Source organism: Colossoma macropomum, unplaced genomic scaffold, assembly GCF_904425465.1.
Source record: "Colossoma macropomum unplaced genomic scaffold, Colossoma_macropomum, whole genome shotgun sequence".
Taxonomy (NCBI): Eukaryota; Metazoa; Chordata; class Actinopteri; order Characiformes; family Serrasalmidae; genus Colossoma; species Colossoma macropomum.
This window is the reverse complement of record NW_023494790.1, coordinates 16,932,306-16,945,489: the sequence shown is the minus strand read 5'-3', so window position 1 is coordinate 16,945,489 and position 13,184 is coordinate 16,932,306. Positions and strand designations below refer to the sequence as shown.

The 13,184-nt window shown below is 38.2% G+C and overlaps 1 protein-coding gene across 1 annotated transcript in view; it reads left to right on the top strand.

The window, feature by feature from the left end:
• The window catches only part of ca10a (carbonic anhydrase Xa), a 197,001-nt gene that overhangs the window by 75,216 nt on the left and 108,601 nt on the right, over positions 1-13,184 (top strand). Inside the window, exon 3 of the mRNA XM_036572374.1 lies at positions 9,313-9,455. Within this exon, the coding sequence (XP_036428267.1) occupies positions 9,313-9,455 (143 nt within the window). The remainder of the gene's footprint in view (positions 1-9,312; positions 9,456-13,184) is intronic.

Below are 13,184 nucleotides of genomic sequence, written 5' to 3'. Positions count from 1 at the left end.
CATGTTTATTGTGCTCTGACTTGAGTGGCCTAATGAGGCCCATCAGCCCAGGGTGCTGAGATTACACTGGCATTAGAGGACACGCTGTAACAAGTCCAGCTGTCGTCAGCCATTTGAACAGAGGAGCCCTCCGGTGCTCTGTATAGCTCTTAGCGTCCCTTTTTACCTGCACAAGTATTTACCTTTCTAATGAAAGCTTTTGAATGATTTGCAGGCTTGACCACTAATCATCAGCAGGGGGCAGGTACTTCTGTTGGCACTAATGCTTCCACTGATAAAGTGCTGCTTGATTAAGTGCTCCTATTAGGTTGCAGGAGGCCTGAATTACCTTAGCCACATTCTGACCTGCCAAATGCAAGGCACGTAGAATTGTTGTGTTACAGGACAATTTAGAAAACATGGTGAAGTAGTTTCGCTTCGATTGCTAACCATGCAGCCAGAATAGAACAATGTAGAGTACGATCCAATACAACAATGCATAGTAAGAATAATAGTAATTAACATCGTAAACAATTTATATTTCCTTTTTCTGATTTTGCTGTTTTCATGGAGTTGTTTTTACTTAATCAATAGAACAGAATAGATCAAGTCAGAATGTTTGTAAGCAAAGGTTGGCTATACGTCCGAGTGGATAACTCACATCCAGTCAGCATGGAAACATAATTAATTCTACTAACATTTCCCATGTTTCCCAGCTTTTGAAAGCAGGTGAAGTTGCTATAAATAGTATTAATCAAAGCGAGGGACCCTATATATTACCCAGTGGGGGTAACACTTGCAGCTGAAGCCAGTTCTTTTCTTTTCCAGTTGAAGATAAAGATGCTAAGCTCTATCACAAGACTAGTAAGAGCACCAGAATGTAAACTCAGATGATATGATGATGTGTTGATTGCTATTTCTAGAATTCTTACTTTGCATAAGGTAAGGAGAGTTTGCCATAAGGTGACATAAGCAAGTTAAGAACTGAACGCTTAGTATTTTTGTTAGCAGCCACAGAACGAGTGTTTTTGCTCATTTTTTCCCACTCAGTGGAGAAAAACCCTGCAATGAAATGTGGTTCTGGTTAATGATTATATGACGACAATTAACTACACACAAGTTTTTACTAAGGATCAATTTTAAAAGGCTTTTCGTTTTTCCAATATCTTGGTTAAATATCTCTGCGGATTAGTACATAATGCTGTTGTTCCAGTGCTGCACTGCCTGCCTTATGTGGTGTAATGCTGATATAGAATAGAACTGCGGAGTAAAAAAGTATCACGACAGTAGCTGTGGTAATGCAATGCAAATTTCAGTGTGCAGAAGATGTATGGGTATAGTTTTCAATTAATGCCTCAATGCAGTGTGATGATTGTTTTATCAACCTAAAATTTAACCTCAGCAAACTGATGTTAGGTTCTTCTAGCTGGCCATCCTCTGATAGTCTCCACTCATGAATCATAATAGCTATTCCCCATCCTGTAGCTCTGTCTGACTGTAGTTTGTCCTTATTGATTTTAGCTGCTTAAAACAAACACCTGTTTTCAATGACATAATTTTCTCCTACTACAGATGTCTGTGATGAAATGAGCTTAGTAACTAAGCTGACTATTACATAATTGGGAGAAACTGAAAGCTTGAGAGCTCCAAATGTTCATCTATAGAGCTTCAGCCTTATGTTTTTAGGTAACGACACTTCCCAAATGATTTTTTTTTAAACCACAGTTTGTCTCAGGAGTAATAAAGCATCTCAGTACTGTATTAATGAAAAATCCCAATATCTGAATTCTAATCCTAACGTAAGCAAATCAGTGTAAGAAGATCTGGAAACAAATGAGAAAACTGTAAGATCTCCTTCCACACTGATAGATTCCTGAAAGATTTATGAGATGTAGAAGAGAGCTGTATGAGAAAATGATGAACAGTATGACTCTTGTTCACCTTAGCTGTCAGCTTGACTGTTTTCTGAGACTTTTTTTGTTCTTATAAGAAACGTGTTAGTTATGATGAACAGTATGTAGTATGTTAGTGAATTAGCAAAATAGTGGAAAATCCACTGCAAAGTCAACCATTTAAAATATTTTCTTAACACTTGCACATTATTCATTTTTATTGATGTGTTGTTAGCGCATAAACTCAATTATAGATTGTGTTGTCCAAAATCAGTAATACCGGTCAGCAGTTCATATGGCTATCATGTGTTTGGCAAATCAAATCATGAGCTGAATGTGCTGTTACACCCCTCAACTGAATAGAATAGAATAGAATAGAATAGAAAACCAATTAGCATTATGAAGAGTCTGTGCATTTTGCTTTGCTCTATTTTCATCTGTTTAATATGTCTACCTGGTGCATGATGGCCAGGAGCTTATCAATTTATCCATTTGGCCATGTGCTGGAGAAAAAAGTAATAAATAAATAAATCTTCCAACACTCTGTACTGATGCTTGGAAGTGCATCTGCAGTACTTCAATTTTAGAGTTAGCTGAACAAGTCATACATTTTAATATATCTCCGAAACATTTATTATCATTAAGATGTTATTTCCCGTACTTGCTTTAGTAAGCATTTATTGGCAAGCTCTTTGATTTCCTGCAGTGCAGAAAAAGCAGCCATAACATTTTGCATCAGCATATCAAAACAGACGGTAGCTTTTTTCTTTTTTTGATGCTTATCCAGGATATCCACAAATTTAATTGGATCCACCTTGTGCTTTTTGAAGCTTGCTTGCACTGTGCATACTGTATCTCAAACTTGTTTATTCACTTATTTATTGCGGGATTTTTTTTACTTTTTAAGCCATCTAAAGAACCGTTATTACTCCGGCACTTCTCATTTAAATGTTAAGTGGGTAGCTCTGCTGCAGTCAATTGCATCTTGGGGCAGAGGCTTTATGATTTGTGGTGAGATGTGGAAGAGGAAGTAATTAATGGGGAGCCTAATTGGTGTGAGTGTGTCCTCTCAGACCCAGTCCATGCCTTCAGCTCAACCCTGAACTCGTAATAAACCATGGGGAAGGCCAGAGGAGTGGCTCCTGTTATTGCAAATTGGAAAAGAAATCATTAGACTTCACATGCACTGTGTTTTACGCCTCTTACACCTCTCCTTGGCTCACTAAAGTGAGAATGAACAGTGTGAGACATGGTTGGGTAAACCCAGAAAAAAAATTATGGTTTGTGCCCATGGTGCTGTCTTTTGATTAAACTGAGTAATTCACTGATTAAAAGTCCTTTACAGTTTGTGTGGTGAAACAGCACACTGTTCATAACAAGGTTATCAATGGTGAAGTGAAACCCCACTTGCATGATATTATTTGACATCATTGACGTGTGTATAGTCTCACAGGCTGTGGAATAGTCTATGCTCCTCCATCCACAAATGCATTATTTCATAGAAATTGTTGCCAAGTGGACAAGCCTTAGAAAACTTTCAGCCTACAAATTCTCATGACTAATTTGCTTTATTTGAAGTTGCTATATAACTCTAAGTTTCCAGTTTAAATGTTTTGCTAGCAAGCTAAACTCTGTTGGTAGACTAGTGGTAGGAGAGGTGAGTCATAAACTGGAAGGTTGCCGGTTCAAATCCTATAACTGACTAGGTATACCTGGTTGTGCTCTTGGGCAAGGCACTTAACCCCTGACTGCCCCAGGTGGTGCTGCTCTGCTGGCGATGCTGGGCTGCTTCCAGATAGGACATAGTTAGGTGACAAAATGTCACATTTCCTTTGCAGGACCAATAAAATACATAACAGTTTCTAAATTAAGCAATATCAACAAAAATCAACTAATATCTTATTGAATGTAACAAGATTTTTTGATCACGTTCAGAAAGCTGAGCACCGTTTCTTATTGGGTTGAATAGACTTCAGTAAAGCTTGATTAACCTCACAGCTGCTGTCAGGAAGGAACACATTTGTGAGCAGAGCATGGATAGCCAATTACTTAATTATTAATAATTAATTGTTGACCACAGCGACTTCTGTTTAGAGCAGGGGTCACCAATCTTACCCAAAAAGGCTCTGTGTTGCTGCAGGTTTTCATTCCAGCCAAGCAGAAGCACACCTGGTTCCAGTTGTTTAATCCGTTGGTCTCACTCTCCAAACAGCTGAGAAGTTATATGTGGTGTGCTGCTGCTTCATTGAAAACCTGCAGCGACACCGGCCCTTTGCAGATAAGATTGGTGACCCCATCAGCGTTAGAGCCATTTCAATAATTTAGCAAGTCTTTTAAAACAGTTTGGAACAGTTATTTTTGCTGCGTTAAATCGCACTATACATCACCAGACTGCGGGAATCTTCTCTGGTGGTAGGTCTGTAATGCCGCCAGTTTTAGTTCTTGACTATTTTGGGTGCTTTTTGCAGTGAGTCTTTTCTTGGGTGTATGAAATGTGCTCAGTGGGGTTCAGAGCAGGTGATTGACTTGGCCATTCAAGAACTTTTCAGCCCTGAAAAACCATGTAGTTGCTTTGGTACTATGTTTCGGTTTGTTGTCCTGTTAAAGGGTGAAACCACTGTTTTAAGGTATTTGTGTGGGTCTGAGCAGTCAAGATGCTTCTGTTTGCTTCAGAATTCATCCAGCACTCATACCATGTCCATGTCTTTGTGTTTCTGAAATGAGGTGGTTTGCAGTGGATCATAGTAAGTTCCTTTTTTTCTCCATACTTTCTTCATTCTATTATTCTGAGTTTTGTTGTGGTGGTCTGTGACTGTGTCTTGTAGTTTACTGATCTGTTCCACACTATTTGTTTGTGATTGAAAGTGTTCTTTGATCACCTTCTGTGGTCTTGAGTGGTCTACCAGGTTTCTAAGCTTAACTAATTGTTGTTGTTGTTCTTGCTTTTGAATAATTGTTACTAATGTTTGGCTGTTTCTATGGTTGGGATTGATTTAATTGAGCATTTTCAGGCTCGTGTTGGTCTATTCTTTAGCGTTTTCACTATTTTGGTCCTCATGTTGAGAGACAACAGCAGCAGACTCAGGGTGAAAATGACACTTTTTGAATCAACACCAAAACTTCTGTTAGCTATCTTATTCATAGTGTTTAATTATGTCATTAAGAAGACCACGTTGCCATGTTGGTAGGTTAATGGTTGGTAAGCTGTAACTCTTACTGTGCTCTGATAGAGCCCATCTCTGCAGCTATAACCCTGCAGGTGGATAAAAACCAAGCAAAATAGACCAAAATGGCCACTAAAAAGATTTAAAGACATGTAGATGCGTCTCCAGAAAATGCTATGACAAGATCAGCTAGATTGGTGGACTGGATCTGTATAACCTGCACATCCTGAGAGTTCAGAACATTCCAGTCTGTGATGTTTTACAAAAACTAGTAATAGTTTAAATTAAAGCTCTTAAATAATAAACTCATACATGTATATCAAGCTCAAGTCAGCTTCTTATTCGCCAGCTTCTCACTCAAATTTTCCAATCCACCTTAAATGGTGCTGCAGTTACACTGAGGTGCCTTAAACGCAGAACGAATTTTGAAAGTTAGTGAATACAAAGCTAACATTGGCTTACCTCAATAAATGCATTAATTTACCTTAATAAACAATCCTTAATCAACAAATTCCATCAGATTTTTGCTTGGAGATGTTTAACTGTTACTGAGCAACTAATGTGTAGCACAGTAAAGCTGTAATCAGCCACTGGAGCTGTTGAACGCATCTCACAGGCTGGTCTAACGCTGCATCCCAAAACACACACTTCTGTACTTCAGCTACTACACTAATGAGTGCACTTCTTATGGTATATACACTATTTTTTGCATGCTATTTAGTGTGCTAGTGTGTGGTTTGGAACACAAAAATAATAACTCAGCAGGAAATATCAGTCATTTAGATTACAGCTTTCATTTGTCATCATTACAACCACAAATCAAATGAAACCAAGATAGTACACTCAAATAGTGTTTTAAAATTTTAAAACAGTTTAAAAATGTGTTTTATTACCTTTGCTGGAAGGTTATGGCTTTGTTATCCTATTACAAACAGCCACAGCACTGCTGAATAAACTTAAAGTTGCCATCCAAAATGGTGGCAGAGCGATTGTGACGTCATCGTCAATACATGAACTAATGATGTAGTAACACTCAACCAAGCAGTCAGTGGTTCATTCTCTGTACATAGAAATACTCTAATATCAAAGCTGACGTTCTGTATTTTAACCCTCAATAGCCATTCATTCATTTCAAACTTATATTGTAATGGCTGATAGCACTGAGAGCTCTTGTTTTTCAGAGATGTCCATCAGCCACATGGACACTTTGGTCTTGGCCTCTGACCAGTCAGTCACTGTTGCTTCCGTCCAACCAGAATGTGCCCTTAAATGATTTCTGGCTACATTCCTACACTTCTAGGTCTAATTGGTCTCTTCCACAGAATGACCCTGAAGGACACCTTTACAAAGAAGAGTTTATTTAGGTGTATATAGAAGTGCATCTCTGCTCAGTCAGATGATTAGTTTGAGTGCCTTAGTTGTATTTTGTGGCTAAATTGAGAAAACAACATTAACATGATAGAATAGTGTAATGAGTAATATTAGTCATTGTAGCAGCTAATTGTTTGTGTGGGGGGGGAAATAAGGAAATGATTCAATGCATCATGAAAGCACAAAATGTCAACATGACTGAATTAATTTAGTATGATTCAGAATTATTTTTAAGTACAATAGTTCAATAACGGATATGAGTACGAGTGCAGGCACAGTGCAACATGTGTTTTGATGTTACCAAAACTGTGCATAGCTCTGCCCACTAACTGTTCGCTAATGAGGCACATAGAAATAATGTAGAGAACTGACACAAAACCTGAAGCTGCATGTTGCTCATACTTTACCATAGAGGTGGGTGATATGGCAGAAATATAATATTGCAGTAGTTCAAGAAACTGTCATGATACACGTCACAATGTTTATTTTTTCAAACATCTGATCAGTTGGAACAGAGACAAAAAAACAGTAGTGCTACTTTTGAATAAAATGCTATAAAGAACTGTGAATGAAATTAATTTTTTGGTATTTGGTATACTGTGTTGCACTCAATCTAATCAAATGGGGCTCATTTTGCTCTCTTCATAATAAAACATGCAGTTGGTCAGTTTTCTACAAGTACTGACAATATACGCAATATGTTCAGAAAGGCATATTGTATTGTGACATTAATTTATCATGATAACTGTATATATTGTCATATTGTCCAGCTACTTTAGTAAATCGAGTATAAAATGTAATCAGCTGTACATGTGATTTCTCCACTCGCTTTTTGCGCAATCCTCCTACGTTTTGCTTAGTCCTCCCTTGGATGCGTATGCATGAGGAAGAGTACCACATTTTGTATTTAATCAAGCACACGGCATATAACATCAATGTTAAGGCTCATTATCCAGTTTCATGAAATGTGTCCAGTTTGCAACTGAAACTGGTGCAAAAGGCTTTGTACATCAGACCCTGTGTATGCAGATGTAATTTACACAGCAGTGGAATATAGTGAATAAAACCAATACACCAAGCTTTTTTTTGCACATGGAAATGACCCACGAATTTTATTTTGGCAAAAAACTTAGCACATATTTTATTGAATATTATTCTAACCAATTATAATAGATGCTAATATTCCAAACTTGGTGTAGCTGAATTGCTGCCTTCAGGTCAGATTTGCTTGTTTACTTATTTAATTGCTAGTTCATGCATATATAGAGACAGAATACCAAGCCACCTAATTTTGCTGTTGCTCTCAATAGGTTCCCCTTAAAGGTTATGGAATTCACATTAAAAAAGATCTCCAGGTTTTATAAGTGCGTGTTCACATTAAACAGACCATTAAACAGAACAAGCTCCTCAGTCTTGTCAAAGACAGACAGACCTGAGACCAAGTGGCAGCTTTGCCACACCTACTTGATCAAGAGTGAGAACATGGATGGTAAAGAAATGGCGCACAGCCAGAGGTGTAGAGTTCGGAACGGGTGAAAGCTGCCTCATTCTTGGAAGTGGAAGTGTCTATTACGTGAAGTAGCATGTTGATCATATATAGTAGTATCCTCCCTTGCATGTTATTGACAGTAGTAGATGGTGTTAGTGAAAAGTGATGCTGGCCTTGGTGGCTGCAGTTGAGGGGCTATAAATGGGTAATAAGTATGTGTACATTTTGACAAAAGGTCTGTGTGTAATGGATCAATCCCATACACTACAAATTCCCAATCTGGCTATAGATTTTCTGCCATTTCACCGAATGATATAGATGCATCTGAACTATTTGCCATTTTCCCATCAGCGTGCTGCAGTAGAAGATTACTGCCCAATTCAATAGCACCTTAAACAAGAGATCACTCAGCGGTTCCCTAATGTATTTTCATTCTTTTTTTTTTTTCTTTTGCCCTCACAGCACTTTTGTCCAATACAGTAATTTGTTTTTTGACAGTAAGGTGGAGTGGAGCAGCAGCTGGCGGCTGAGGGGGAATGAGGAGTGCCGCAGTGATGGCAGCCTTCACTATCCGGGCGTGTTTTTATTAATCAGAATCAACTTAGCTGTCTGGGCCTCAATTCTGCTACACTCATATTCATCAAGTGTACTTCCACTTCAAAGCGTTCAGACCACTTTAGGATCTGAACAGGTTTAGTTACACAAACACGGTGTGTGTGTGTGTGTGTGTGTGTTTCTGTGTGTGCGTCCATGCTGGTACTTTGTCTAGCTTCACTCTCATTTTAAAGGAGAGTTGTTGAACGCTTTCACGCCAGGAAATAGCAGGTGGTGCCTGTATTGGAAAATGTGGGCCCCCAAATTAAGTCTATTCTCAACATGAAAGGACGATGTGGATACCACCTGCTTCTCCATACTCCAGGACGGTCTCTGCAGTGATTTATGAATTCTCCAGACTTATTTGGAGAGCTGCTTCCATCCCTGGAGGACCAAAGTGCTGATACTATCGTAGTGGACTAAACATTAGTGAATTGTATAATTAATCTTCACCCTCCTCTACTGCCAATGGCTTCGAGTGATCAGATTGAATTTCTCTCTGGTGGAATTCACTTTTCTAGGAGGTGTGACTGTGGAAGCTGACGAGTGCTGGAATAGTTGCCTGCGAAATCATTAATAAGCAATCTCATTATCTACAATATGCTGTTTTGTCAATAATCTAATAGGATTTGCTGGATTTAATCAAAGCAAAGTGAAACCACATGGTTGTGTGTTTATTCATACATGCCTCTTAGGAATCATTTGTTTCTGTGCAAATGTTAAGCGATTCCTTTTGGGTTACAGTGCTTTATTTAGTGTTGCAAAGATCTGTTACGATGATGCCTGATCATGTTCTGATTGCATGGCGTTTTTCTTTTCGCAGTTCCGTCTTTCTGGGGGCTGGTGAATTCAGCCTGGAATCTGTGTTCAGTGGGGAAGAGGCAGTCTCCAGTGAATATTGAGACCAGCCATATGATATTTGACCCCTTTCTGACACCACTGAGGCTCAACACCGGGGGCAGGAAGGTAAGCAGAATTTTTACTGTCTGCTCGCTGCTACAGTGGGGCTCCTTTGCCAAAAGGAACGTGTTTGCACTTCAAAGTGTTGAGTTCTTCAAGCCGTGCTTTTGTTAGTTCTAGGCTGAACTATGATAATGTATTCTTGGCTAAACGCCTTGCTGTGCTCTAAAACAAGCTTGTTTTAGGATGTACTTGACAAAGTACTCAGCGATTCACTAAAACCCTTCAAAATATTGCTCATATCCTGCTTTCTGATCAAATTTGATCAAATTTTAATAGTCGACAACTTCAGTACTTAAATGACCTGCCTCCTCAAATCTCAATGTTTGGGCTTGCTGTCAGCCCCTAGATTAGTGGAAAAAAGTTCTGCTGCAGAGCTTTCTGCAGACACACATCTACATGATGAGTATGAGGCAACATCACTCACTACATTTAAATATAGACTGAAAACATGTTTGTCAAATAAGACAATATAAAATGTTTTTTTGCTTTCACATGAGTTTTAATGAGTTCTTGAACTTATTTCTCTTTATTCTTATTACTGCTTTCTGTGTCTTTTAATCTAGTTGACAGTTGGTGTCGGTATTTCTCTGCTCTTTTTGTCTTTCCATATATACTTTGTCATCTTTACATTTTATTGAATCTACTTTATTCGATATGTTAAAAAAAGACATCAGTGTATATTAACTGTTATGACGGCTGTGGGTGAACTATTGAGAGAAAATCTTTCATTACAACAGCACACTATTGGAATAGATTTTATAACAGCTACTTATAATAGATAAACTTTGTATATCATGATTTCAGATAAATCAGTTTCAAGAAGTTAGAAAGTTTTCCATCTTGTATTTTTATTCATTCTGCTTGATGAAGCAGGGCATTCTCAAAGTAGCACATTTAGCGCCAAAGTTTACTCATTAATTGACCATTTGCAAATACCTGCCTCCCTTAGTTACTGTTGCTATTAAGTGGAAACAAGTTTCTGACTTTTTGGTAGGAAAAATCCATTTCAACATCATTTCAGTGTCTCACTCGGAAAGTCTGACTTTCTCAAGAGCTCCGACTTCTCCAAGTTTCTGATTTGTGACGTTATTTCAGTGAGGAAGCACCCGAAGAACAAGAAATAGCTTTGTGAACAGACTTTTGAGTGTCTGTTTGTGTATAATAAGCTGTTTGTGTATATTATCCATAAGCACGTGGGGATGTGTGGATAAGAATAAGGTTAAGACATTATGTACAAGATTTTTGATCAAACTGCTTGTTGTCGTGTCAATTTTTGACGTTTATATTAATGGTGAATTGCAATAGCTGACATCCATCCATCCAACCAAACAGCTCTTTAATTCATCTGTAAACGTTTTTAAGGACCTTTTATTTACAGCAGCCAAACAGCTTAAGTGGCATAAACGCTTTTAAGTGGGAAGAGATTCTGAATTGGAAGATTCTGAGCTACCAGCTGTCTTGAACGCATCACGTGTCCATCTAACTTTCAGCTTAGGCGACATGGTAGCATTCATAGCACTTGTATTAACACTCTTAACATTTAGTAGCAGAAAGAAAAAATTACAATAACTGAAACACATTTGAAACATTTTATTATTTCAAGCTCCTGGTTGTCATAAACACAGCATATGTCCATCTAACTTACAGCTTAGACCTCCTGATAGAATCCGTAGCATTTGTGCTAACATGTTGAACATTCAGTGGCTCAAGCTAACACTAAAACTAACATCGGAGCAAAGAAACATTAAAAAAATTCTTCTCTAATGTTATTTGTTAGTTATGATATTAAGATAAGTATTTGGAAAATCAGTAGCCTAAATAAAGTTAAGCTTATCCTTAAAGCCTGTTAATAGTTTTGCTGTTGAGCTGTGTTTAATCTCAAACTTTCACTGTTCTCACCACAATTCAGGACACAGCAAACGACGTTCCTCAGCAACATCTCTTAACTGACTAATTTACTGTTACTGTACTGAGGCATGTCAATCATTATTTTACCAATGGGCAGTGAGAGAGAAAAAGAGAGAGAGATTTGCAAAATCCTGTAATGTCACTCCTTAGCGGTCAGTATGATGATGATATTGGACAGCGGAGCATTAAGATGGGCAGGCCTGTGGCAGGCTTTGAAATTAAGCTGCGTTTTTGTAGGCATTTTACCGGACTATTCAGGATGTACATCACTTCTCTTCTAACACGTTAACAGCAGGTCAGAGGAGGGCCAGCTTTGGGTCGTGTAAGTGGCAGCGGTAGTGAGAGAGGCCAGACAGGTTCAGCTCAGCCAAATAGCACAGAGCAAGAGAAAGAGGACAATAACCCACCACATGGAATGTTGGTCAGAGTGGAAGAGATGTTGACAGAGGTAATCTTACCAAATACAAGAACTGTTTTAACAGAAAGGTTATTATATTACACATCACATCATGCAGATGTAGAGGACTGTGCAAAAGTCAGAGACCACTGCAAATATACTTAATTTTCAGGCATTAAGTACTCAGCAATTAAATATAATATCAGTTTTTTTCAGTATTTTATTATGTCCACGCTTTGCCTTTATTCCAGCTTCTGTTTTTTTTTAAGAGACAGATATTCTTCCACACCCCCAAATTCAGTCCTAGAATTTGGTTGTATTTTGTGCTTCTCATGATCCAAGTAATCCCAAACACATTCAACAGTGTTGAGGTCTGGATTCTGGGGCGGTCTGGATTCTGGGGCGGTCAGTCCATCGTTCTGAAATCACTAGCAGCTTCTTTATTTGATTTGCAAATGTTCTTGCTTGGCTATTTTGTTTTCTCAGTAACAGCTTCCTAACAGATACACATCTTTTCAACCCACCGTGTTGTTTTTTCACAGTGAAAGGTTGGAGAGAAACACCTGTGCATTTTTCAGATCTGAAGCAAGAGTGGAGCTCATTTTTCTCCTATTTTTATCAAAGATGAAAGCGTTAAGTACTGTTTATCTGATGGTGATAGTTTTGGTGGTCTACCAGGTCTTGCTTGGTTGTTAGGGGTCGCATTTTATCTTTTAATCTTTTTTTTTTTTGTATTTCTTTTTTGGAAACTCTTGTTTTTCACTTATTTTGCTTAGACTTTCCCCTTTTGCAAGCAGGCTTTCTTATCTAATCTCTTCAGAGATATCTCCTGAAAAATGAATCCACTCATATTTAATGGCCATTTTGACTGGAAATGGAATAAATGAAGGGTGTTCTGTGACATTTGCACAGTTCTGTAGATGATGCATAATAATAAGTAGTCTGTTTTTGAAGTTCTTGCCAATTCAGAAACAGCATTATTGTTCTTTTCACAGCAAATAATATGTGCAAGACATTTCTAAAGCAGACCTAATCAGCTGGACAGTATCTTTCTGTGCTACACCCTGTTGAAAATAAGTCTGCTTTATGCAGCCTTTAGACATTGTTTGTCATAAGGAAGCAGGATTATAGCTGAAGAGAATGAAATATTTCCAGACATTGTCCTTGGCCGGAAACCGACATGTGTTTTTCATGAGTGTGCTCTACATAGTCACCCCTCCATCTTGTGTTTTACGTGTAGGAGTCGCTCAAATCATTTTCACACACTAATTTGCCAGCTTCAAGATGCCTGACGCTCAGCTGAACAAAGCCTGCTTCTGTTCACAATACGTGCTTAACCTTCCCTCACAAGAGTTTACATGACTAGACGTTTTCATGATTTATAAATAGACTGAAATCCTCCCCAATATGGCTTTTCTTTTTCTTTT